General features: G+C 46.6%; 1 protein-coding gene across 11 annotated transcripts in view; it reads right to left on the bottom strand.

Annotated features, from left to right (window-relative positions):
- PPFIBP2 (PPFIA binding protein 2) overlaps nt 1-26,085 on the bottom strand; it is a 145,931-nt gene that overhangs the window by 20,906 nt on the left and 98,940 nt on the right. For all 11 annotated transcript variants that reach the window (XM_084773641.1, XM_084773640.1, XM_084773638.1 and 8 more), the window contains 9 exons: nt 25,418-25,549; nt 14,257-14,349; nt 9,151-9,262; nt 6,536-6,597; nt 5,475-5,550; nt 3,986-4,089; nt 2,103-2,170; nt 1,536-1,593; nt 787-828 (listed from right to left, as the gene is read on the bottom strand). In XM_084773641.1, the coding sequence (XP_084629767.1) occupies nt 787-828; nt 1,536-1,593; nt 2,103-2,170; nt 3,986-4,089; nt 5,475-5,550; nt 6,536-6,597; nt 9,151-9,262; nt 14,257-14,349; nt 25,418-25,549 (747 nt within the window). The remainder of the gene's footprint in view (nt 1-786; nt 829-1,535; nt 1,594-2,102; nt 2,171-3,985; nt 4,090-5,474; nt 5,551-6,535; nt 6,598-9,150; nt 9,263-14,256; nt 14,350-25,417; nt 25,550-26,085) is intronic.

Genomic DNA, 26,085 nt, shown 5'->3' with positions numbered 1-26,085 from the left:
GCTTCTCAGAAGCTGAGGCTGGAAGACTGATGGCTGGCTGGGCACCAGAGCTTTGCCAAGAGGCCACAAAACACAAGGCACCGGCTCAAGAGCAGGCAGAAGTCAATTAACAATCCCCATGGCCTGAGGAATGGCTGGCTAGCCACAGCACTGACTGCCATAAATAGAGCAGTGAAGAGAAACTCTTTCCTGATATGAATGTCCCGACGATGTCTTTCTTCCACAAAGAGTTAGAAGAGCAGGAACGCCCCATTCTGCCAGGATGGACTAAAGATATAAACACCTTCTCAGGCCACATGCAGTAAGGCTTCGTGTCTCCTTTGGATGGCAGAGGGGACAGAAGGGCCAGGCCCAGTACATTTCCCTTACAATGGTGGGCGGGTGGGAATGGCACTAATTATAGAAAGCCTCATTTTACCATGAGCTCAGTATTGGCCTACCAGCCTAGGGCTGTAATCACTGGTCATTGAAGAATTCTAGGAGAAAAAGAGATCTAATGGAGTTTTGATAACATGACTTGTTCCCTCAACATAAACTGAGTGCATACCTGTGTATTTAACCGTGGCATCTCAGCACAGAAGAGGAGGGTTGCCAACATTCTTCTGTGTAGAGGTTACAGCACCGTGTGGACCACTCAGTTGTGGTACTTCCCTTTCCCTCATCCCTTCTTAACGCTTACTAAACTCTTACAGTTAACACATTTTCAGGTTAAGAGCTAGACCTTGCTAATATACTCCAGCAACCATTAGAACCAAGGACAAGTGATAAAGACATAAATAAACGTACCTTGGGCTCTCCCACCAGGGACAGCTGGTTCCCATCAACACACTACGCAGTGACAAGAAGAATTCAAACATGAGGAGAGAAAGAGAGCTGCGTTAGTCATGATTAGCCCCTCAGAACCACCTTGCTGCTTAATCTGATGCACCACATAAGTACACTCTGCCTCACTCCTTCCCGCCAAATGATCACCAGCAAGAAACAAGCCCCTTTTGAGCCAGGGAACAGGGAACAGAGCAAGAGGCACATGGCCAGGGGCTGCCTCCTGTGAACTCTAACTTCTGTGGATCTCCATCGTGTCACTCTCACAGAGACCAGGAGGCAGGATGAAGCATGGCTCACCAGAGGCTCCATCAGGGCAAGGCTGTCCCTTCTACTGTCCCTGCCAACACTGGGCCCAGTCACATGGTCAAGCCCACCCTCACACAGGGGCCACAAAGCCCTCTTCAGATTGCCCCAGACTTTTTATTTTAATCTCCCTCTCTAATCTTCTAGGTTATCCCAGCCTGTCCTCCTGACATGACCCCCTTTACCTAACTTACTCCTTCATTGAGAATCCGTGCAGAGATCCCAGGTACACTGGGGAGACGAGGCCAGAAGCCATGATCTTCTGTGGCTTGATGTGACATATGGCTCTGACCTGGCTGGTCCTTCTATGATTTCCCAAAACCTGCTTCTGCCCACCCATGCACCCCAGCACTTGGCAGGCCTACAGGAGTAACTCAGTAATTGGCACAGCTGATTAGTGAGCTGACCTTATCCCCAGATTCACGTCTCAAGTCTTCCAGACTGCAGGAGAGTTTCTTCTGGGCCCTGGATAAACACAGAAAGGGATCACAGTGACCATGAAAAAAGAGTCACTTGGTGTCATTTATGCACAGCACATGTTAGATGCTTAACCAGCAGCCTGCCTTAGGCTTGGAGTAAAAGTCAGAGAGAAATCACCCTTATAGTAGATAACCCATATATAAGGTAAGACCTTGGGGGAAGCCTGGCCCAACAGTGTGTGGTACTGATGAGAGATGACTGCTGGGTCTCCCTAAGGGAAGAGGCTGTTCTGCTGAAGACAACAAATGCACAGAGAGGGGGCAGTGCTACCAGTTGCTATACAGGAAATAGTGGGACTACAGCCTAGGAATCCCCTGGCTAGCTCTTTCCTCAACATTAGTGACTTCAGCCTATGGGAGAGGAACCCCCACTCCCAGGCGAGATTGGCTTGACACTGTGCCCAGAACCTTGTGGCTATGCTCAACACACCTGCACAGTCACCATCTACCTTGTGAGCCCCCAAGAAGAGAGCGACAGTTGTTCAATTCTCCTACCTGGTCTCCAGTGATTTCTGCGGCAAAGGAGGTGGCCCTGGACTGGGAGAGCTGCATCGTGGTGATATCTGTTTCACAAACAAAAGGGCAACAATGGAAGGCAGTTACCATTTGGTATCCAACCTTTCTCCCTGATGACTCCCCTGAGAACAATCTATCTGCTCCTGGCTACAACAATGGTGGGTGTACCCGTATGGGTGCATTGCTATTTCAAGAAACTCTCCTTCGGGATAAAGTAAAACCACCGAGCTCGTTCTGAGAGACAATAGACATACCAAGTCACTAGGGCCAAACCACTCTCTGTCCCTAAGCCCTGGATCTTAGACATTAGTCCGGATCTCAGCAGCAGACTCCCAAGCCTCAGGGGCCATCACGGGCTCTGTCCTCTCATGGCTTGTCTCTTACCTTCTTCACTCAGTGGACCATTACCCTACACTACCCAAAACACTCCCATTGGCTTAAGCGAGCCACAAGTCAAATCATCAAATCCTGTGACTCTCACTGAGAGGACCCTGAGTCACTGAGCAATCGTCCACACCATCTATTGCCTGCTGACCCTCTGTGAGGAATGAAGCATAGCCCACACCAAGAGGCAGATTAGTAAGCAAGGATAAAGAACCATGCCACCTGTCTGTGGCACTGGCACCAAAAACATAACATGGGATGGGGGAGGGACTTCCGTCTCCACAGGTAGATTGTGACGTGACTTCAGAAAGAGAACACTAGGGCTGAACCTTGAGAAGTGAGAAGGGGTTCATTAGGAAGGAGAGAAAGAAAACACTTCAGGGTGAGCCGGAGACAATGAGGATGACAGTTCTGTCTTCAGGGCTGTACTGACCACAGAGCCCTGTCTTTTCCCTCAAGCCTCAGGCCTTTATGGTTTGTGCTAGAAAACTCTCTAACATCATAGCACAGGTATTAAGAGCTTGAGCCCGTTAGTCAGACAGACCTGGGTTCAAGTCTTATTCTGCCAGCTACCTGCAGTGTAGGGATAGAGACTATTACTCACCCTTTCTGAACCTCAGCCTTACTGCAGTAAAAGAACAGCCCATACAGGATGTCATGAGAACTGAGCCACGCATACTGCTCATGTCAACGACCACCAGACACACTGAGTGAGTCCTGATCATTGCTCGGATAGATTTACTAGTAACATAATGTACCTTCATTGAGAAAATAATGGGGGATGGGCGTGTCACTGGATGACATTTGGTCCTCCCGTAAAGAAGTGATTAAGCTGGCCTGTTAAACAATCGCTTTCAGTTTGAACTTTCTAGATCTCATGAATTTGTGGGCCCTGGTGCAGCCCCACTCCCTCAAGGCTTCCGTCTCTGAACCTGTTTATTCATCTGTGTTTAACCATGGCCCAGAGAGTAATACTGTACAGACAGATTTTTAAAGCAAAGAGAAGAAAATCTATGTACTCTTAGACGGGCTGAGGGAGGCCTGTGTGAGGCAAGAATATTGCTGTGAAAGCTGCTGTCTCTCTCTACATGGTCAAGACGGACTCATTCGTTCATCAGATATGCTGAGGTCCACTTGTATAAGCCATGACTGCAGACCCTAGAAAAGCCCTGGTAAATAAAACAAACACCACCCTTGTGCTGTCTTCATGCCAGAGAGGAAAAATGAACAGGAAGTCAGTTAAAGAGGAAAATTTCTGCTCTTCAGAGTGCCAATGGCCACCATGCTGTCCCTAGGCAGAGCTCAGGCCTGAGGTCCTTGCTCCTCCAACCTTCTTGCCAAAGCTTGAGGACCGTGCCCTGGACTGAACGACTCATTAGTTAAGTTGTACAATGGACGTGTGTCTGTCTGTTCCCTCTCTAGGGCAGGGCAAGCATCAACGGCAACTGAGCCCTATACTGTGGGAGGAAGTGCAGTACCTCTTGCTTCAATACTTCCTCTGGGCTTTTATTTGTGGCGTTCCATTTCCTGAAGCTTCCTTCTAGTTCATCCTCACTGATTGAGAGGGTTCTCTCTGAAGACCCTAGGAATAGTAAAACAGTAGTGGTAAATCACTATTGAGACTTGCTCCGAAACTCATACCATGAAACCCTAATGGTGTTTGATCTTCATTAACAAATACTGAGAAGGATTGCTTTGGCTTAGGGGTTTGAGTCCACTCTGTCTAAAAAACAAGAAAGGCTAAGACATAGGTAAAGTGTTATGGTTTGTGTATGGAACGTACATCACAGGCTCATGTGTTCGGGTCTCGGCTGGTACTGCTGTAGGGAGCCTGTGTCGCCTTGCAGAGCTGGAGCCTCATGGGAGGAAGTGGGCTGCTGAGCTGAGTGGTGCTCAGCCCATTGGGACCCATCTTTCCACTTCCTGGCCAACCAGAATACAGGAGTCCCTGTTACACACTCCTACTGCCATGGCACACTGTGCCTTCAAACTGTGAGCCAAAGTAAAAATGTCCTCTCTTATCTTGCTTATCAAGTATTTGACCAGAGCAACATGAAAATTACTAATAAGGAGACATTTATAGTGAGATTGGGAAAAACTCTTCAGGGCATCCAATCAAGGGTTGCCACAAAAGTCACTTTAAGGTCAGAGTTTATCCCTGAACCAGAGGTAAGCTGCTTCCTGCTTCCAACTTCTTATTTATTGGCCAAGGGCGATGAGGTCCCATGAGGGATTTGGCCCAAGATCACAAAGAATTAGAGAAAAGAGGCTGCAACATTTGTGTGGGGCCTGGCGGGTGCCTTGGGCAGGAACCAGTCAGTTCCCATGTCAGCAGAGAAAGGTTTGCTTCCAAACAGAGTCAGTAGCTCAGCCAGAATCAGATATCCTCAGCCAGCCCTCCTGTCAGAGAAATAACTGCTCCTGCAGGACCAGCAACGGGAACGAGGTCCAGTGCATGCCCACAGAGCAACACTGTGCTCATTCCAACATACAAAGTGCCTGTAATGCTCCACTGGTCTGGGTGGTAAACATGAAACACATGACTTTCTGTGGCAACCTGGGCACCTGGCGGCTCACGGAAGTCCCTGTGTGCCTTCTGAATCTGCAGGAAACTCCAGATTCTGTGAGAAGCTGGTGAGCTCTTAGGCCCACGAGGGCTCTGACTGACCCAGTTTGACTCCTATCACACCTCGAAGGGGGATACTAAGAAGGCCGTTTGGAGACCCTCTAATGACAAGGATTCCCAAGAGCTAAAACTGAGTGGGCAGTCCCTAGAAGTTCTGACCTGACTGCCATTTTGGTGAAATTTCCAGAAATCGCCATCTGCACCACTGAAGTATCTACACACAGATCCACTCCCAATCTATCTCCATCCAGTGGCAAAGGACCTGACAGCAGAACTGCTCTTGCCTCTGACAGAGTAGACAGAATATCTTTCAGGGAAAATGGGAGTTTCTCGTCTCTTACCCTGAGTTGCCATCACAATCTCCTTCATCCTTAGGTACTGGTTCAACAGCCCCGTCAGCTCCTCTATCCGACGGTCCTGCCGTGGTACGAGAACAGATCAAGATTAACACCGCCGCTGGTCCCTAGTCAGCTTTATTTGGAGCACAGTGAAGAAAATCCCAAAGACCCCAAAGAGAGAAAGTCAGGGTCCCCTGGGCCCTGGTGGCCTGCCTCACAGGCAGCTATAGACACTCACGGCCCTATCTGAAAGTGTGGGCCAACAGTCACGGCATACCCTTGAAAAGGCCTATGTACTGGCAGAACTGTAACCTTTCCAGAAACAGCTTTGATGAAGTATGCATCTCATTCCTGTGTCACTCTCTGGAGCTACACTTAAGACATGTCCCAATCTCCTCACTTGTCCATTGGAAGTCTGAAGTACTTTATGTAACAGAAGATATTCCTAGAAAGGATCCATTTCCAGGCTACAGTCTGGGGACTTCAGTCACACAGATCTTGACATTCGTGGGTTTGAAATCTTAGCTCTACTATCTGCTGGCCACCTGACCCTATGCAAAATTATCTAAGCCTTTTGAGTCTCTTTCTTGAGCTCAGAGTATGGGGCTGTGATTCTCAGAGACATTGTTTACACCAGCTAGATATTTTTCTGTGTATGGATGTGGTTATTTTATGATTATGCAGGAATCAGATATGATAAGGTAGCAGGGTAAACTGAGGCACTATATGCTGCTAAGTGTCTCTTTGATAGTTCTGGCACGAAAGGTAAATTGCAGACATGGGAACTGTTGCTGAGTTCACTAAGAGTTCTGACACGAGTGGGCCCAGAAGTTTTGTCACCATACTCCTGTGAACAGGCAGGGATCCCAGCTGCCTTTAGGAGATTCAGCTTAGGTGACATTCTCAGGCATCATACACAAGTACTGAGGCAGTCTCTAGTGACAAGAGCTATTGTCATCTTGCCAGCGACAGCACAGCACTGCCCAGTAGAACAGAGACCAGAGGGACCAAAGAGTTACAAGCACCTGCAAGGAAAGGACAGGGCTCCATAGCAACTGTCTTACCTTATCCTCATTGGCAACCAGCAGCGTTTCCATCCCCATCTTCAGATGGTGGATTTCTTGGTCTAAAAGAATTGCGGTGCAGAAGGAATTACTTGTACAAATGCAAAAAGCTATTCACCTATGCTGATGACCTTCACGTTCAAACTTAAAGACTTGGCATGTGAATGTGGCTCCTTTTTATTTGTCCAGAGAGCCCAGGAGGGTGTCTAGCATTGTGTGCCTCATTAGACATTTGTTGCACACATTTATGAATAACCTAGTGCTTTGTCTTCTCTTTCTAGATAGGCATCTATGGGCAAAAATAAAAATATCATGTACTCAAAACTAACAGAGAGAAATAAAAAAATTCATAAATAGCATAATCTAAGAACATAAATATTCATACTCTAGGTAGGCATATGTCTAGGCTCCTGAGTAGTCTGGGGAAAGACCATGCTGTCAGACAAACTAGAAGCAGAGGAAAAATGTAGAAAAGAAAACCCAAAATAATGTATGGTTAATAAATGGAGACTGAGCATTACATAAACATTTGGTAGCTGGTTTATTTTAAAACTGAATGATCTTTAAAAAAAAAAAAACTGATCTGTGAGCATGGAGCAGTAAGCCGGTCACAGCAGCTATTCCTGGGCTGAGGTGGGAGCTACAAGGCCCAAGCCTGGCCTGGCCAACTTAGTAAGACTCTATCTCAAAAGTAAAAGTTTTTTTTTCTTTAAAAATAGGCAAGAGATATAGTTTAGTGGCAGAATAATATGTCTTCTATGCACAAGATCTTGGGCTCAATAGAAAACCTAAAGAAAAGAAAATTAAGGGGGAAACGGGGGCGCAAGATGACTCTGTGTATAAAGGTGGCGGCTATCAAGCCTGACAACTTGAGTTTGAGCCTCTATGAGAGAACTGACTCTCACAGGTAGGTTATTCCCTGATATCCAAACATACTATGGCATGTATGCACCTGCTTGCATGTACACTCTCTCTCTCTCTCTCTCTCTCTCTCTCTCTCTCTCTCTCTCTCTCTCTCTCTCTCACTCTTTCTCTAAGTAAATAAATAAATATATATAATAATAATAACACCAAAAACAAAATAAATGAATGTATAGATCCACTAATTAATACAGGAGAGCAAATGTTGTGGCTAAAGGACAGAAAAATGTGCAGGTTTGTGCAGGTCCATGGTAGAAAATAATGGCTTTCTCCAAATTTAGACTTAATGGGGACACGCCTGACTGTGAGTGCACAGGCCAATGCCTGAAGCGGGAAGAGGCCATTTGTGAGATTCTTAGAGGTTTGGGAATGGGAACAGACTAAGATATTCTAGAAAAAAAAATTATGCTTAATCCCAGAATGAGATAAGCAAGCAGGAGATGTTGTATAAGAACAGCACAAGAGGACAAGGGATCCCAAGTAGGACAGTCCTTTCGTGACGGTTCATGAGAAACAGCTTCAGGGTGTATGTGGACTTTGTGTGAGCAGCTATGGGACTCGTTCTCAGGGTGGAGTCTTAGGCTCCTGGTACCAACATCAGTTCTGCTACTCAGTTTGCCTGGGGCGGGGCAAGTTGCTGAGGGTGGGAAGGTAATTTCAGATAAAGACTGGTCAGAACCCAAGCTGACTGCGCATAAGCACAGGAAGGTTACCTGTGAAGGGGGGGGGGGGAGGGGTGAGCCTGATGGTCACTGGTTTCTTTTTCTTTTTCAAGCTTAGATCCTGACACAAGACTAGAGAATGCTCTCACTCCAGCTGGAGATCCAAGCTAGGCAGTGCCGAGACACACAATATAAGGCTAGGCAGTGGCAGCAACCTATAGGACTGACGTTGCTCAGTATCCAGGAGGCAAGATCCAGGTGTGTGATCTTTCTGTTTCCTTGGAGAACTGCCACAAGCATACCATGTATGTTAAGAACATTTGAGGGTTTCTTCTGTTTCTGATTGGTAAGACTTGAACTCCCCAGGGAACATCCAGTATCATTTCGCTTATTTGATGACTCAATTTTAGGCTGGGCCAAATATTGTGCTAGACTCTGTGGTGATTTTAAGTGAAGATAAAATCCTTGACTCAGGGTAGGGTGACCTCAAGACCTCTGTTGGGAACAAGAGCCTGCTGAATTTGAGAATAAGAGGATCAGAGTCACCTACTTGAGGTTAAGAGACCAGGAAGAGCTCGCCAAGAAATGACATTTAAGTGGAGCTCAAGGATGACAAGGAAGTGGCCTGCTCCTGTAACCTTCGGGCCTTGTACAAATGTCAGGCGGCGTGAACCGCTAAGCCTCCTCTTTGGTGGTAACACCGAAGCAAGGCCTTTCAATCCAATGACGTCAGGTCGGTTTTAGGGAGAAAGCTCCAGAGGGGGCTGCACTGAGCTTCAACCAATGTTGTGAGAAAAGCCTTCAGTGCTGAGTGTTCTGGATAGGGGAGCAGGTGTGACAACGGTCCCACACCAGAGCTCAGCCTCACAGGCAAGAATGTAAGTGCACGCTCACACACACAGATGCATGTGTGCACGGTATTCACACCCACGTATGCAAGCACACACACACTCATTCACAGAGACATGCCCACTTGTAAGAGTGGGGCCCAGAGGCTAAGACAATATGTTCTGTCACAGGCAATCTAGTTACCTCGCTCCGCATGGTCACTGTGGAGAGCTGCACTCCGGGAGAGTTGGCTGTGAAGACGCTCAATTTCTGCATCTTTTAGGGCCACCTGTTCTTGCAGCTGGGCCACCTCAGCCTGAAGAAGCAACAGAGAATCCCCTTCCAGGTCAGAGGGACTTCCAGCTCACAGCAAAGCACCTCATGTCATAAGCCCAGAGACCGGAAGAGTGAAGGACACAGGTAAGGACTGAGCGTGGCCAACCGCCCTCCCCACCACGTCGAACTCCACACAACAAACTCACTCACCTGCCCTCACCTTGCTCCTGCATCCCCTTAGCAGACCAAGCTCTTTCTCTTCCCTCCTCTGTAAGGCCTGGGTAAAACTGAGCCCAGAGGAGCTGTGATCATATCCCATGGGAAGGGTCTGTCCCTGCTGTGTGAGGGGGGTTGCTGATTTTGCACATGGTGTTTCCTCTCCTACCATGCACATCCTCGCTTAGGTATGCCATTGTAACAACTATGTGTAACTCGACCTTCCCACCACACTTGGAAATAGAGTGGACACCAAATCACTATCGCTGACACTGAGGCCAGCCAAGGGTCCCCTCCATAGCTACCTTGCTTCTGCGCAGCCAATGCTTTTGCCTAAGCTGCAGGCATGGCTGCAAGCTTGCACACGTGTACACCTTCAAGCTTTGGAGTGTGTTTAATATGCATACATTTTCGTATGTGAAGGGCAAGCACAGAAGCACACTGCACACGCGTTCACATATGCACACACACTGGCACTGGGTAGTTCCCATGTCTCCACTCTGCATAATACGTTCACACACAGCACTATGGGTGGTCATCCAGGCTCTCCAGACCGATTAAAAAATCGGAGCTCCTTCTGTCTTACTCCAATAGGCCCTTTGTAGCCAAACAGATCGAGGCCCTCTCATGTCCCAGTTGGATGACCTTGAACAGATAATTGCAACTTTCTGAGTCTTGGCTCAATAGCTCCTACTTCATGGCCTGTGGGAAGACTACATAATATAGCCATTATGAGCAACTAGGTCTAATGCTTATCACATAGAAGGAGCCTAGTAAATCCTGCAGAGAAAGCATTCTTTCCATCCTATTCCTTCCCTTAGGGAAAAAAAGCTCTATTCTGAACATCAAACCAAGAAAGGGGTTAGAACTGAGCTTGGAGCAAGAGGACACACAGTGAAGGCATCTGCCCTGCCCTCTGCTTCCCAGGCAGCAACCTAATCATATTCCAAGCCTGGTCATCAGAGTATAATGTGAGGCCCAAGTGAACCGTGAAACAGCAGCAAGGAAGCAGATGAGCACTGGTCCCACTGGTGACTCCTCTCCCTGCCAGGGCTTTCCTGCAGCCACTGTTCTCACTACTTTCAAATCCCAGGTAGTTTCATAAGAACCCATGGGGGAAACAATATTCCTGGAAGAAAGCAGGAGCAGTACAGGTATCCACGGGAAACCAGACAGCTAGTAAATGACCAGGCAAGGATGCTGTCTTAGTTACTGTTCTATTGCTGTGAAGAGACACCATGACTAAGGCAATCTTATAACAGAAAACATTTAATTAGGGGCTGGCTTATAGTTTTAGAGGATTAACCCATTATCGTCATGGCAGGGAGCAGACAGGCATGGTGCTGGAGCAGCAGCTGAGAGCTTTACGTCCTGATGCGCAGGCAGCAGGCCAAGCAAGAGCAAGATTGGGCCTGGCATGGGCTTTTGAAAAACTTAAAGCCCATCCGCAGTGACACATTTCCTCCAACAAGCCCTAATCCGTTTCTAAACAGTCCACTAACTAGGGGCTGGACATTCAAATACATGAGCCTATGGGGCCATTCTCATTCAAAACAGAACAGATGCCAACCTGAGACTATGCGCTCTCACGCACAGTGCTACCCACCCAGCCTGCCGGCTCCAATGGGGGAGCCTTACTATCTCAGGCTCCCTGCTCCATCACAGGACTTCGCCAGCCAGCCTGCTGCTCCGACGCAGAGCTTCACCCACCCACTCAGTCTGCTCTCCGCCCTCCTGCCCTGCTGCTCCAAAGGAAAGCTCCAGGCGCTCCAGGCTGCGTGCCATCAGAAGTCTGGTAGTAAGGCAGAGATGGGGGCTCCGAGTCCCTGCAGGGCAGAAATGGCTATTCTGTGTCCATACACGGCTATGTATTACTAAGCTCAGGGGACAAACTCTACCGCTGCCTGCACTGAAGATGAGCCACCTTTAGGGACTGAGGAAGCTTACACAGAGAACTGAACAGCTCACAAACACAGGAAGGATTTCAGGCAGAGAAGCTGCCACTTCAGGAAGAAGCAGGAAGGAGCAGAAAGTGGAGACCAGGGCCTGAACCTCACCTTGGCCACTTGAAGTCTCGTGTTCCTTACCAGCAAAAACCAGCATCAAACATACCCACTGCACTATTTTCTGACTTAAAAAGGGAAATTGTGCAAAGGGATGGGTGGGTCTGGCAGGAGCTGTTTCACACCTGGTAATCATTAAAGACGCCTCAGCCCGCATCTCACGGGTCCACATGCCAAGGCAGAGAGCTTGGGTGAGTTAAAAGGAAAAGAGTTCCTTGGTTTTATAACAAAGGGTGGTGTGTGTGCCTTCAAAGGCTTCAACCGAGGCTGGACTTGCAGGATTGAGTGCCGTAGTGGAAAGTTTTGAGCTACTGGAAAAACAAGGTTCTTAGAATTGGTGACAACAAAGTCCAGCACACACACAAAGCTGGATGTGCTCACACAATAGCCTGTTGACAGGCTAGCCTGACTGGCTGTGAGAATGTGGCAGAGTTACTCAATCTCTCCAGGCTTCCATTTTGTCATCTGTAAAAACAGCTAAGCATATATTTTATATTTATGCATGGGAATATGATTATATAAATGCTAACATTACGTTCAGCGTTTCTGTTTTCTTAATTTAAGAAGTCATAAAATTTTAAATGGAAAAAAAAGCACAATATACATTTTTAAAAGACTTATTATATGTATAGTATTCTGCTTGTGTGTGTGCCTGCAGGACAGAAGGGGACACCAGATCTCATTATAGATGATTATGAGCCACCATGTGGTTGCTGGGAATTGAATGACCTCTGGAAAAGCAGCCAATGTTTGTAATCTCTGAGCCTTATATAAATCACCAACACCAGAAACTGAGGAAGAAATGGGGAGAAGGAGGAAGAGAAATGCAAAGTACTGTTTTAAAAACTTGAACACAAACTGAACACTAAAATGGCCACCTGCATCACCAGGTGTCACCTGTGGCCAGTTCTCCACGACTGGAAAGGCAGGAAGGGCAGGAGTGTTTTCTCTTAAGAGCAGCAGCCCAGGCTTCTTCCTCCAGCAGAAACCTGATCTAGGGTTGCTAAAGAGTTTCCTTCCTCACTCTAATGCCCAGATGAAATCCTTTTGACTGAATCACACTACCTGTCCCTCCCCAGAGGGCACAGTGTGATACAGCAAATCAGGGTGATCAGATCTTTCATCTGCTCCACTTCTGTGTGTTAAGAGTTTCTGTTCTTCTATTCATTTTGGATTTTTTTTTTTCAGACAACAAATTTCTGGGCTGGCAAATGGCTCAGCAGGTAAAAACTCTTGCCACCCAAACCTGGCAACCCAAGAGAACCCCACTCCCCAAGTCATTGTGACCTCCACAGGTAGCCAGGGCACATAAATATTCAAACCCCCTCCCTCCCTCCCTCCCTCCCTCCCTCCCTCCCTCCCTCCCTCCCTCCCTCCCTCCTTCCCTTCCTTCCTTCCTTCCTCTTCTTTCTCTCTCTCTCTCTCTCTCTCTCTCTCTCTCTCTCTCTCTCTCTCTCTCTCTCTCTCACTCTCACACACACACACACACACACACACACACACACGGACAATTATGTTTTAATGTGATGTTTCCTGATGCTCACTTGACAACTAATTTGCCATTTTAAAAAATATAATATGCGCTGGGCAAAGCGCAGGCCTGTAATCCCAGCACTTGGGGAGGCAGAGGCAGGAATAAAGTGAGTCTAAGACAGTCAAGGCTACACAGAGAAATCCTGCCTCAAAAAATTAAAAATAAATAAATAAACATATTATGCAAAACAAAAGTAATTACATCAGTTTTGATTGTTTTTGTTTGTTTGTTTTGCTGTTACTGTTGTTTCCTGAGACAAAAGCATGCTATGTAGCACAGGTTGGCCTGGTACCAACTATGTGGTCCAAGATGGCCTCAAACTCCAAGTGATCCTCCTGATTTGATATCCTGAGTGTTGAGATGACAAGTACCCCACCAGACCCAGTTAACCCAGGACTTTTAACCCCGCAATACAACAAGGAAGAAAAATTGTCTCACTGAAGTATTTATTTTCGGTGTCCTTTATAGAACAAACTCTCTAATACAGTAAAAATGCTTTGTTTGGGAAAAAATAAACCACATACTTTTATCATTTTAGGAATGCATTCATTTCTAAAACTAAAGCACGATTATTATCATTCTTTAGAAAACAAAGGCTAGAAAGATGGCTCATTGGGTAAGAACACTGGCTGCTCTTCCTGAGCTTTGAGTTCAATTCCCAGCACACACATTGTGACTCACAACCATCTATAATGTTACCTGGTGCCTTCTTCTGGCATGCAGGTGTACATCCAAACTAGAGCACTCATATAATATATATATATATATATATATATATATATATATATATATATATATATATATATATATATATAAAAGTATATATATATACTTTTAAAAAGAAAAGAAAAGAAAAATCACATTAATAGGGACTGTTGGGTTTAAAATGATGTCCTCAACAAAACACTGATGTTCACCCTCCCTCATTCTATTTAGGATTTGTCACCTACCACTGTCACTTATCTGCCAGCCCACTCACCCACTCAACTAAGAACCTCCTTGGGTAAGTCCACAAGGGACAATAGGATGGCTGGGGCATCTCAGCAGGTCTCACTTCAGTGTCCCAGGCTCTTATGAGGAGCCTTCTTCCTGCATCAGATCTGCCTGCTATGCTAGTCTGGGTACCACTGTGTGGGGCTGGTTTGCACTTTCCCAAGGGTGAACCCCTCCCAGCAGAGCCGCCAGCCTCCCCCTCCGTGGCTGTCTTATGCCGCCTTTTACCTTAGTGGCCTTCAGCTCCCGCTCGTACCGGTTTCGCTCATTCTCCAGCTCTTCCACTTTGATTCTGAGGTGCTTGAGTTCTTGCAGTAACTCCTGGAGAGGAGAAGGACAGTGACAGGGCAGTGACAGATACAGAGCAGAGCGTGCACTAAGTCTCTGGATAAAGCTCATGCAGAAGGAGCCACCCGGGGCCAGCAGCAACTGCACCAGGCTCCGTGACTGCAGCTCTGAACTTTAACCATGGTCTGCGATCCAGAAAAGGCTGCGTATCCATTTGAAAACAAAGGCCAGGGAGATCCAAACAGAAGAGAGAAAAAACACGTGCATTTGCATGTATATATGCAGACTAGAAGACAACCTTGGGTATGTTCCTCAGCCACTGTCTTTTTAGAACAGGTCTCTTGCTGGCTGGCCAGCAAGCCCCAGGGGTCTCCCTGTCTCTGCCCTGCAGTGCTAGGGCTGCATGTGGACTGCACGTGGTTGTTTGTTTTAAACATGGGTCATGGGAATGAAACTCAGATCTCATGCTACCCTCCCAGCCTAAAACTCAAAATGATCCACTTATCCTTATAGTCTGTCACCCCCTTTATCTGACATCTGAACCACCCCCAAGAGACACGCCCAGTCATGCACAGGGTGTCAAAAGCAGACAGGTCAAGTTTGTGAGTGCGAGGAGCAGAGATGTTGAATGCAGGCAACTAACTGCCCTGCTGGTGCAGAATGGGGAGCAGGAAGCAAGGAGCACCTCTCTGTGCTGAAGATGGGGAGCCCAGAGGAGGAAGTGGCGATCCTCGGAGGCTCCACAGCCAGTAAGATTAGGAGAACAAACACTAAGTGCCAAAGGTAGATGCCAGTGTGAGTGTCCCGATTGGGGGAAGAGGTTAAGCAAGAGGACGCAGTGCAGGCATGCAGACAGGAATCACAATCGGAGGCAGAAGGTGAGACAGCCCATTGTGGTGGCGCAGAGATTAGATGTCCGCTTGTTCTAGAGATGAGACTGGGGAGCTGGGGGCGGAGGCTCTACAAATGAGAGTATTCAGAGTGACACCGTGTGGCCTGGGAGCCAGTGAAGCTTCCTGAGTGGGGAAGGGATGTTCAGACAACTTTCATATCCACATTTGTACAGGTAGTGAGAGGGGCCAGAACTCAAATCAAGCTCATCTCTTCCAAATCTAGGACCCGTGGCTGAAAACCTCCTCGATAAAGGGGGCAACATGTGTTGTCTTTGTTGGTTTCATCTGTTCTGTAGAGAGAGAATCTCATAGCCCAGGCTGGCCTGTAACTCACTACATAGCACAAACTGGCCTCAAATTTGCAGTCCTGCTTTTACCTTCCAAACATTGAGGATACCACTGTGCTCTGCCAGCATTGTTGTCTTGAACCAAAGTTTACTTAATGGACAATCAGTTCAGGTAACAACTACTTCTGATCATAAGAACTGGCATAAAGGTCATTAATGCTATTTGGAGCCAAGCTTTATCTATGTCCCGCCCCAGAACATTGTTACAATATCTCATTTCCCTCCCATCATACACCATGACTCTGATCTTGCAATGAGATCTGGTAGCCTGAGTGTCTTCAAACGCTTTGTCCTTTTGTGACCTTGGCCCTATGGAAAATCCGACTGCTAAACAAGAGGAACAACAGTGTTAGCACACCCATCTGATCATGGCATTCTCCTGCTTCTAGAAGCTTCTAAACCTGAACTCATGAACAGCCTGCCTTGCCCCAGCTAAGCTCTGAATGTCACACTGGAGAATTTTAACTCCTCTTCCTAGCTTACACCTCTATCCATGCAGCACTCTCCTTCTAACTGCCCACTATGTTAGCTCCTGTCTTTCCTTCAGCCTCCCCAAGCAAGGCTCCCCAGACCTCCAAGTACATTAGACCCCTCTGCAGGACTCTCCGGTGTTTCCCAAAGATGCCCTATAAGGCTTAGCTGTAGGGTTGCTAATGGATAGCTCTGTTCTCCTTTGTGAGGTCTGGGAAGTCTTTATGAACCTCTTACCCAGCCGGTCCTGGCAAGCAGCTGTTGATGACTGAATACCTGATACTCAAGTCATTATTTGACTGGCTTAGGCGTCTTTGCATTCCGAGATAATCTACCGTGAAGTAACACTGCTTCCACACGAATCTTTGAATTTATTAAAAATGACTTAGGGCTGAGGTATTTCTTAGTACCTGCTGAGGAGAAGGCCTGCTAATCTAAGGTGACTGTGCGCTTCCTCTTCAGCACTGGGCTTCAAGACTTCTCGCTGTGTGCTTGGACTTGCCAGAGATTCAGAATCATTTTCTAGTAATATTGTTGGCCCTGCCTAAGCTGCCCCAGCCCACAGCAGGAAGGAAGAGTCTATCTGTTCATCCTGCTCCTGTCTTAGCAGGGCTGCTCAGGTTGCTCTGAGAGGGCACCACGCCCGATGGAGGCAAATCAAGAAAGCACAGGCTACTGCTCTCTGGGTTCTTGTGACTTCTTTGGCATATGGCCCCAGATGTCATGAACTCTCTATACTGTGACTATGCTGTGGGCAATGTTTTTCCTGGAAATTCAGGTGATGACTTAATTGTTCGTAACAAATGAAACACATACACACCCCATGTTGTGTTTACTCCCTGGGGTAGGGGTGGGACTAAATATCTCTGAATATGAATTTGAAAGGGTTTTTAATTTTTTCCCCATGATACTGTTTTGTTTTTTGTTTTTGTTGTTGTTGTTGTTTGGTTTAGTTTTTTCTTAAAGAGAAGCATACAACGAGGCTTCATTAAACCCCAGTTTAGGGCCAGGGATGAGTGTCTGGATCACACACTGGGAAAAGAGAACCCTGAATCTTCCTTCGGCCCGGATCCCCCACCATTCAGAGCCTGCGACACACCTTGATCTATTCCTAAAGAAGAGGAATCTGGCCTTCGGAGGGCTACTGTCACCTGCTCAAGCCCTGCTTGATGAGGGTCCCAGCGCCCATCTAACATCAAGAGAGGCCCGTGTGAAGGCAAGTTCTGCCCTGAGGTAACAGCAGATCCATGCAAAGCCACTGCACACAGTTCTGGTTAGGAGAAACCTCAGCCTTCCGCCACTGATGCATCACACACACACATGCTCTGATATACTTAAGTATGGTGCCTACAGGTGACCCCTCCCAAGGGGCATAGTCCTGGCTGCAGGTCTGGGGCTTGGCCTCATGGTCACCGGCCACCACCTCCTCAGGGTGGTCCCTATCGAGTAATAGGCGCTCTTGAATCTGCCTGTGGATGTCCAGCTGCAGCCTACACATCTGTTCCTGCAGCTCACTGATCACATTCAGAACTGACTGTGGGGAAGAAGGAGAGAAAAGCACTCAACATCAGTCACCAGGAGATGCAGACCACCTCGGGAGAACAGCTGAGAAGAAAAGGAAGTATGCAGAGGGTGATCATGATGGGGGGCGGGGTGGCCCCCAGTCCACGGCCAGGTCCCTCTTTGATAGAACAAAAATACTTCCCCATCCCCCTCCCGGTCCCCCTGTGGCCTGCTCCATCCTTGGACCTGTCTTGAAGTTTGACATCTACTTTGTGCCAAACTGGATGGATGGCCATTCATCTAAGTCAATAGGTAAGGTACAGAATCTGGCAGATCCCTTCATCCAAGCAGAAGCAGCAGCAGCAGAGGTAGATGACACACAACACAGGTGTGTGCACACGTACACACACACACATACACTCTCCCTCCACACCTCCATCCATGCCACACTTGCCTACACCCACCCTCACATTCAAACATGTCAACTCCTGCTTACAGGTGAGCTCTCTACAACACATACCATGCTTATACAATGATAACGTATCCCCAACTCTAATCCCATTCAGATACTAATAGGCTTAGTTTAACATGCAGCCTATATTCCTTGTCAACATATGTCCCGAGCAATGCTTTTGTAGCGCTGCACTGAAGTATGGGGGTTCCTGGTCTATCAGAACAGACCCATTTCCAGTCGCGCCAATGAGCAAAGTCTAATGAAACTAATACCTTAATCTGTGTGCACGCCTATCTGACTGACAGACAGACAATGACTAGACCAAAGGACAACCTTGGCTGTCTTGACCCGCCATTTTTTGAGGCTTGGTTTCCCACTGGTCTGGGCCTCACTGATTTGGCAAGGCTGGCTGACCAGTGAGCTCCAGATAGCCTCCTGTCTCTCTCCCCTTGGGATGACAACTATACGCCACTAGACCCAGGTTGGTTGGTTGTAACTTCTAAGAATCAAACCCCAGATGTGACTCAGTCTTTTTTCAACATTAAATTACGTTTAGCTATTTTGTGTTTGTGTATGTACAGAAATGCGCCAAAATGTTCCTATCCAAGCCAGAAATCAACTCAGAGTGAGTCAGATCGCTCCTTCTACCTTGACGCTGAGTTCCAGGCTTACAGCGAGCACCTGCACCCACTGACGCACCTCACTGACCTGTGACACCCTACTTTAAGCTTCTCAGATCCCTCAGAGGCTTGACTCTCACTTCAGAGAACCCATATAATCTTTTTTTTTTCTTCCAGTTTTAAGATTAAAAAGAGACTGGTTCATTTCCCTGATGCCTTAAAGCTCACACACAGTGGCAGGGGTGACACTGCACGGTACAGCTCTTACCTCGCACACACAAGGTCCAGGCTTAACTCTCTAGCACTGAAGACAGAAGAAACAAAATAAGAAATAAAACCTCACTTGCAGCGGGCAGTGTGGGGACTGCTGTCCAAATTCTTCACACCTGTGGGAGGCGCAGCAAGAATCAAGTCCACCCTTTCTTTCTTCTAAATAAAAACATACCTTTCCTTTAAAAGGCTCTTGTTCTCAGCATTGTCCTTTGTTTGGGGTCTGACCCACTTCATACGGTTCATACAGGTGCACTTTTGTCCTTAGTAAAAGCTCTTTCCCATCTTTGTGCTGGTCCCTGTGAAATCCAGTTTCCCTCAGGGCTAGCTACGCTAAGCCCTTCCTTCTCGTTGATACTGCGTGGGAAATGGTGCAGTCAGAACTACCTTAATTCTCAGCTGTGCAGGATGAGCGAGTCGTCTTCACTGTGGAGTTGTCAGCCTTTTCATCACTGGAACTATGCCTATGCCTAGCTCTGTCCTTGATCAGCTTCATGAATCTCTGGGTAACAGTGGCCACTTCCTCTCACCCACACCACTCTATACTGTCTCCCCTTAGCCTCTAAACTGAAACCAAGTTGCACTTCCCCCAGTTTTGGTTCCCTGGCGTCTGGGTAAGAAAAGCAAGAAAAACAATCAAACATATTTGAATCATGTCAGCTTCGGCTGAGGACTTTTAAGATCCAGACAGCTGTGCTCCCTTTCCTCCACTTCCGTCTTTGTGTGTATCAGGCAGGTTGGAAATGTAGGTCAGAGGTTGGGCACACACCTGTCTTCCTCCCTCTGCCTCAGCAGGACCACGTGGTACACTCCACTTCCCTAATGGCATGCTGTTGTTCTGTGTGTCGCAGTCCTCAGAGCTGGCACTGAGACTGAACACTCCAACTCCAGGGCTGGCCACCTTCTCTAGTCCCAGGTCGTTTTCTGTCCTGTGGGGCAGAGCCTTTGGCAGCACTAGTGCATCCTTGGGTTGCCAATCATGAAGTGCAGGTGATAGTTATGAGTTTGTAATTGCTGCCCTATATTGTAATCTCAGCTGATTTTGTATCTTCACTCTGCTTTGCCAAATATCCACTCCCTTTTCCAGGGTTCTGTCTCTGGGCAGCTATTGAGCACCTCCCCTAACCATCATCTGTTCTTACCTGTTAAACCTGTTCACAATTACCCTTGTTCTTTCTCCCGCTCTTCCTTCATTCTCAGCTTAGCAGTGGCCTGGCCCTCTCCTAGCACACGCTGCTGATGAGTGTATAACCTCTGTATTCTATAGAGGGAGATTTGGAAATACCTATGTCAATATTTCAAGTGCAGATGCTCCTGACTCATCTCTTCCATTATGACAGCCTCACTCATGTGTAAGATTACTTACTACAGCATTGCAGAGAACAGCAAAAACTTAGAAACAAATTAAATGTTCATCAAAACATTGTCCATCAGCTAACTCTGTTAGCTACATGAGGGCGTAGAGAGATGCTAGAAAACACGCAGACATAAATATAAATGAAGAAGGGTTTGCTGTTTACCATTCTTTTTTTAAAATATATTTTATTAATTTATTCATATTACACTGTTTACCATTCTTGCCATGGAAAGAAGTGTAAGATTATTCCTTGCACTTAAATAAATAAATAAATAAGTATGCCGGGCATGGTGGCACACATCTTTAATCCCAACACTTGGGAAGTAGAGGCAGGTGGATCTCTAAAGTTCAATGCCAGCCTGGTCTACAAAGTAAATTCTAGAACAGCCAAGGCTCCTACACAGAGAAGCCCTGTCTTAAAATACCAAAAAAAAAAGCAAAGAAAAACAGTATGAAAATAAAGGAAATAAGTGTGCCTGTGTTCTGTGTTCATGTATGTGGAATGTGTGCACATGGTGTGTGTCTGTGTGTGTGTACGCACGTAGTATGTCTGTGTGCAGTGTGTGTGTGTGTGTGTGTGTGTGTGTGTGTGTGTGTGTGTGTGTGTGCCTGGGATATGGTGTGTAGTCGTGTGTCCATCTGTCCATGTGCATTCACTTTTCCTTGCATAAGATAACTCTGGAAGAATAAAAACAAACTGACAACACTGGTTCCTGCCTGCCAGCTACAGAAGAAGTGTATAAAACCTTTTGTTAAACATCCTTATGAACTTTTGATATTTTTCGCATTTTCTTTCAAATACATGAAAAAGTAAATGAATAAAACAAAACCAAAAATATTAAAATTCTTCTCAGTAGGCCAGTTCAGCTGAGCAAATACATCCTTCCCCGAACTTGCTCTGTGGTCCACAGCAATCACTCTGGTTGCTCTAGTCCAGAAATCAAAATTTCCCCTTTCTCATGTACAGAGCACAGGGATAAAATAGTGTGTTGTAAGCAACTGTGTGTTCTACAAGAAAACCCTAAAAATTATCTTTAGCTCTCGATTAACTAAGATGATGCCACTTCCTGGAGCCCACAGTATGTCCTCTGCTCTCCTCGCCTGACTCTGACAACTGCTTGAACCCCACTGGGTCCCACAGTGGGACCCAGCTGAGCGATTCCTCCCCACCTCACCCCCGTGCCCCACCAATAATCCCAGTGCAGAAGGAATCCTTCTAGCTTCTGACCAATGTGCTCTGGGTACCACAAAGAGGTTTTCTTTTGCCTCAGAAACTATCTTTTGTGTTCCATCATTTCAATTCTGGTATTTACTTCTCATGTTAGTCACTCTACTACAATCCTGCCTTTCAGAAGTAAATCTAATATCCAATCTTGGGTAGCTCGACATGACTCAGGAATACTGGAGAAGGCTAATGAGGGAAACTAAAGCAAACTTCTGCATTCACTCACATCTCGTGTGTGCCACTACCAATCTAGTCCTCGGAAAGCCTGGTCATCAGGAAGCCTGTACCTCCAAGCCCCCAGGCCTCACAGACAGGTCGCCAGGAATCATCTGTACAACTCAAGGACTAGCATCACTGACTGAAGCCACAGTGACTTAGGATCAGAATAGCGTGTGGCGATCCTGTTAAACACTGACCCTATTTTCACTGAAACAAAAATTGAATCTGAGGACAATGGCCAAGCTGCATGGAAGAAGCATTACGGCTTCAGTCTGAAATGCCTCACTCAGGAAGGCTCATGTGCTAAAGGCTTTGGTGATGGGGTATGTGGGGAAGGGACTTGATCATGAGGGCTATGACATCATTGATTATCCCACTGATGGGTTATAATTTCATGGTAGAAAAGGGAAGTCATAGGAGGCGGAGCCAGGTTAGATAAAGTGTGTCAACGAAGGCATAACTTGAGAGGTGTATCTTGCTCCAACCCTTTCCTGTTTCTCTCTACTTCTTCACTACCATGGCTTGAACAGCCTGCTCTGTCACACATCCCCTATTGTCACAGTGTTCTGCCTCATCACGGTGAAGCCAGCCTGGAATGCCTGAAACACTGAGCCAATAAATCTGTCATCTTCAATTTTATTTGCATGCTTCTATTTTGCCATGGTGATTGCTAGAGTTTGCATGTCAAAGGCTCCTCATAGACTCGAGTGTTTAAATACCTGGTCTCTATCTGGTGGCACTGTCTTGGGGGGCTCTGGAATATTTAAGAGGTGAAGTCTGGCTGGAGGAACCAGGTCACTTAGTACTGAACTCAGCCCGTAATCAGACACTCTCCCCCCTCTCGCCCCCCCCCCCCGTGTGTGTGTGTGTGTGTGTGTGTGTGTGTGTGTGTGTGTGTTTTGATCTAATGATGCTTAACAAGCCATGCCTTGAGCTCCTACTACCATGGATGGAGACCCTGTCACCATGTTTTCCATACTATGACACACTGTATTGCTTAAATATGAGTCAAAAATAAATAAGTCAAGTATAGTAGTGTACACCTTTAATACCAGCCCTGGGGAGGTAGAAGCATACAGATTTCTGAGTTCTACATCAGCCTAGTGTACAGAGTGAGTTCAAGAACAGGCAGGGCTATACAGAGGAACTCCTCCTCCTCCTCCTCCTCCTCCTCCTCCTCATCGATATAATTATAATAAACAACATTTTCCCCTTCTGGCTTCCATTGGGGAATTTGTCACAGCAACAAGGAAAAAAAGTGTCTAAAACAGTGACAGAATGCTAACTAGCAGAAATGTTTCCATCTGGGAATCTCAAAAAGAAAAACAGTATTGCCTTTCTTAAACCACACTCAGCCTTAGGCATATGTATTCACTGGTAAAAGCAGCACAGTTTAGGGACGGAAGAAACATTCACTCCCTTTATTCATGGAATTCCAACCACGAGTGACCTGAGCTAGCAAAATGCTCTCACTCAAATATTACCATCACGTGACAGCAGTAAGGCTTAAGCAGTGCTCACCGCATCCAGCCATTAGTGCTCCAGATAACTACACCAACAAGAGGCTACAATCCTGGCCAACCAGCAGAGAATGCTCAATTACAAGGAGGAGGAATGTGTTTCGGGTCATGTGGCTGCTCACTGCCTCTCACAGGTTTGAACAGCCTACAAAATTCCTCCACATGGAAACCTAATATTTGTACTGGCAACTGGGAAGGGCAGTGATCTGGCAGATTGGAGCCCAGGAGCTTGGGAGCGATGCTGCCTCACGCATAAACAGCCTGATGGAAGACAACCCCAAACTCGGATTTGAAAAACAATCCAACAGAGAAGAAACCAAGCTATCAGGGAAGCAACTGCTTTAGTATCTATCACAGAAAAGGGAATTCACCTCCTTCCGGAATCCCCTAGCCCTCCCCCCACCCACCCCCCGCCCAAAAAAAATTGGAATACCTGGTTCCACACTAACTCTGCATTTTCTTCACAGACAGACTGACTCACATTCACACACTCCAAGTGTTGTCATCCCTAGAGAGCCAGGCACAGGCAGGCTTTTGCTGGAACCTTTTAAGAAAGACTCTCTATAGATCAATCTAGAGCCATGGATGGCTCTCTTTGTCATGAAGGGGTCAGCCTTCCTGAGAACAAGGCGAACAGAGAATCAAGGACTGCCCTCAACTGGGCTTTTGAAGGCACAGTGAGGTTGTCTGGCTCTAATTATGCTGTACTCTAACCCTAGACTTCTCAAGTTGTATCTTCTAGCAACTCCCCTCTCCCCACCTCTCCCCCAGCTGCCCCCTTTTCCCTTAATGGCTTTGAGTCTCTGCCCATTTGCACTTTGCAGCATGTGAATGATCTGCCATAGTCTGCCTTTCCAGTGTCAGTGTGAGTAACACTGTCAGTAAGTAACCAGGAAAAGTTAGCAACTACTACATGACCCACGCTAAGCTAAGTCCTCCTCCAGTCCTCAGAATGGCCCGCGAAACAGCAAGCATTACTACCATCTTCTAGAAACAGATAAGCAAAAAAGAATCACTAAAGCTTTGGGAGTTCAATTAATGGCCAGGAGGTCAAAGCTAAGGACTATCCAAGCACCGCAGTCACAGATGAGATCCAATACACTTCACTCTTAATGAGAGATCCTGTTCACAGCTCACTACACATCTCTTCCTTTGAACACTACACATGTTACTGAGAAACATCTTCTCAAAATTAACTTAAGAAATGTTCCATACTATGTGAGCATACTATTAAGTGTTCCAAACTCTATTATCACCTCAGGAAAACAGGGCAGATGTCAATGCAAATAATGTTAACACTTCAAAGGACCACTTTTCCATCTTTTGACTTTTGAGAGGGATAGAGGGAACGAAATAGAAACCAAGTGCTTACGAAAATGCCAACAACTATCACAGCACGCAACATCTGTGATTAGTTGGTCTTTAATACATTAACTATTTTTATAAAGAAATTGATGTTCATACAAATTATATAATTGGTTTGTTAAAGTCCAGAGAGCTATTGAACGGATCAGTCGGTAAACACACACAGTTCTCCTAATGCAGCATTACCGTCTTCCCTGTGTCATGGCGCCAGGTGTGAACACAGAGCACGAGGGCGATTATCTAAGCTAAAGCATGCTGTTCCTTGGGAAGAAGGTGTTCTGGCCCTAAAACTCTCTGACTGCTATCCAAGGCAAGACTCCAGCATGTTCTAGCCAAAGATCTACAGAGTCTGAAAAACAAAACAAAGCAAGCCAGCAAACATTCTTTCAGAGATGGCCTGAATGTGGGCTCACCCACACAGCCTATCAAGAGGAGAGAAAAAAAAGGACACACATTTGGGAGGTGCGGGCAATGAAATATGTATCCAAAACTATCCTGAGCCTGCTGGGAGGCTGGCTTCCTTCCTGCTGTTGTCATTACCTTCGTTTTCACAAAAGGCGTCTTGTGCCCCTCCACATGTGCCTGATCCTTCCCTCTCAACTGCTTCCCGTTCCGTCCCAGTCAGCAGTTTGAGGATAGGGCCCTAAAGCCAAAACTGAGTGGTTTGGGCATTGCTGAAATGTGCAGCGGCAGCAAAACCTGATAACTTGGTATTAAACAGATCATTGTGTCTCTAGTGCATGAATATTCCTGGTACCCAGTGACTGCTGGGACTGCAGTTGGCCAGATGGCCTGGGAGCCTAGTGCAACTTCAGGCTCCACTGCCACCCAACCCCAAGGTGGCGCATCACACTCACCTCTGCTTTTCTCTGTTTTTCCTCTTGTTCTTTCTGCTCTTTCTCCATTCCGACCAGCTTGAGCTTTAACTCAGACACCTCAGTCATCAGATCCAGCTTCTGCGTCTCTAGAGATGTGCGACTTAGCAGCTCCTGTAAGCAAAAGTGGATCTCAGCATCATAAGCCGCCATGGCAACAAGACCAGCAGCAGTCCAATCCATAGCACATGAGGTAACATCTACACTGTGTCTGCCACAGCCTAGGGTGGGACTACTGCATAGTAGTCTGTTGGGTAGAAGTTTGGCTGACTCTAGGTTATTTGGGGACAACACAACCCCTGACATCACCCAGCATGCTTTGAAAGACATTTCTCAAAAAACATATTTCTCCATAGTAACCATTATTAATTATTTTCAGAGAAAATGAATGGGCACTTTCAAAGGATGAACATTTCCCATTTATTTCTGTTTTCAAGGCAAAGAAGCAAGCCCTCTGATTCAGAACAAATGAATATGAATTTGTGTTGACAATACAGTTTTGAAAAAGGAATTTCTAGACCAGCTCCTGAGTACAATCAAGGACCAGTCTAGTCTTCTACAAATCCCAATGTTAGACATCATTACAGTAAATGCAGAGAGAAGTCGGAGTATAAAGTGGGCTCCTGATGAGTGGTCCAGTGAGATGGCAC

This window comes from Acomys minous, assembly GCF_964271855.1.
Source record: "Acomys minous genome assembly, chromosome: 2".
Lineage (NCBI taxonomy): Eukaryota > Metazoa > Chordata > Mammalia > Rodentia > Muridae > Acomys > Acomys minous.
This window is presented reverse-complemented; position numbering and strand designations above follow the sequence as displayed.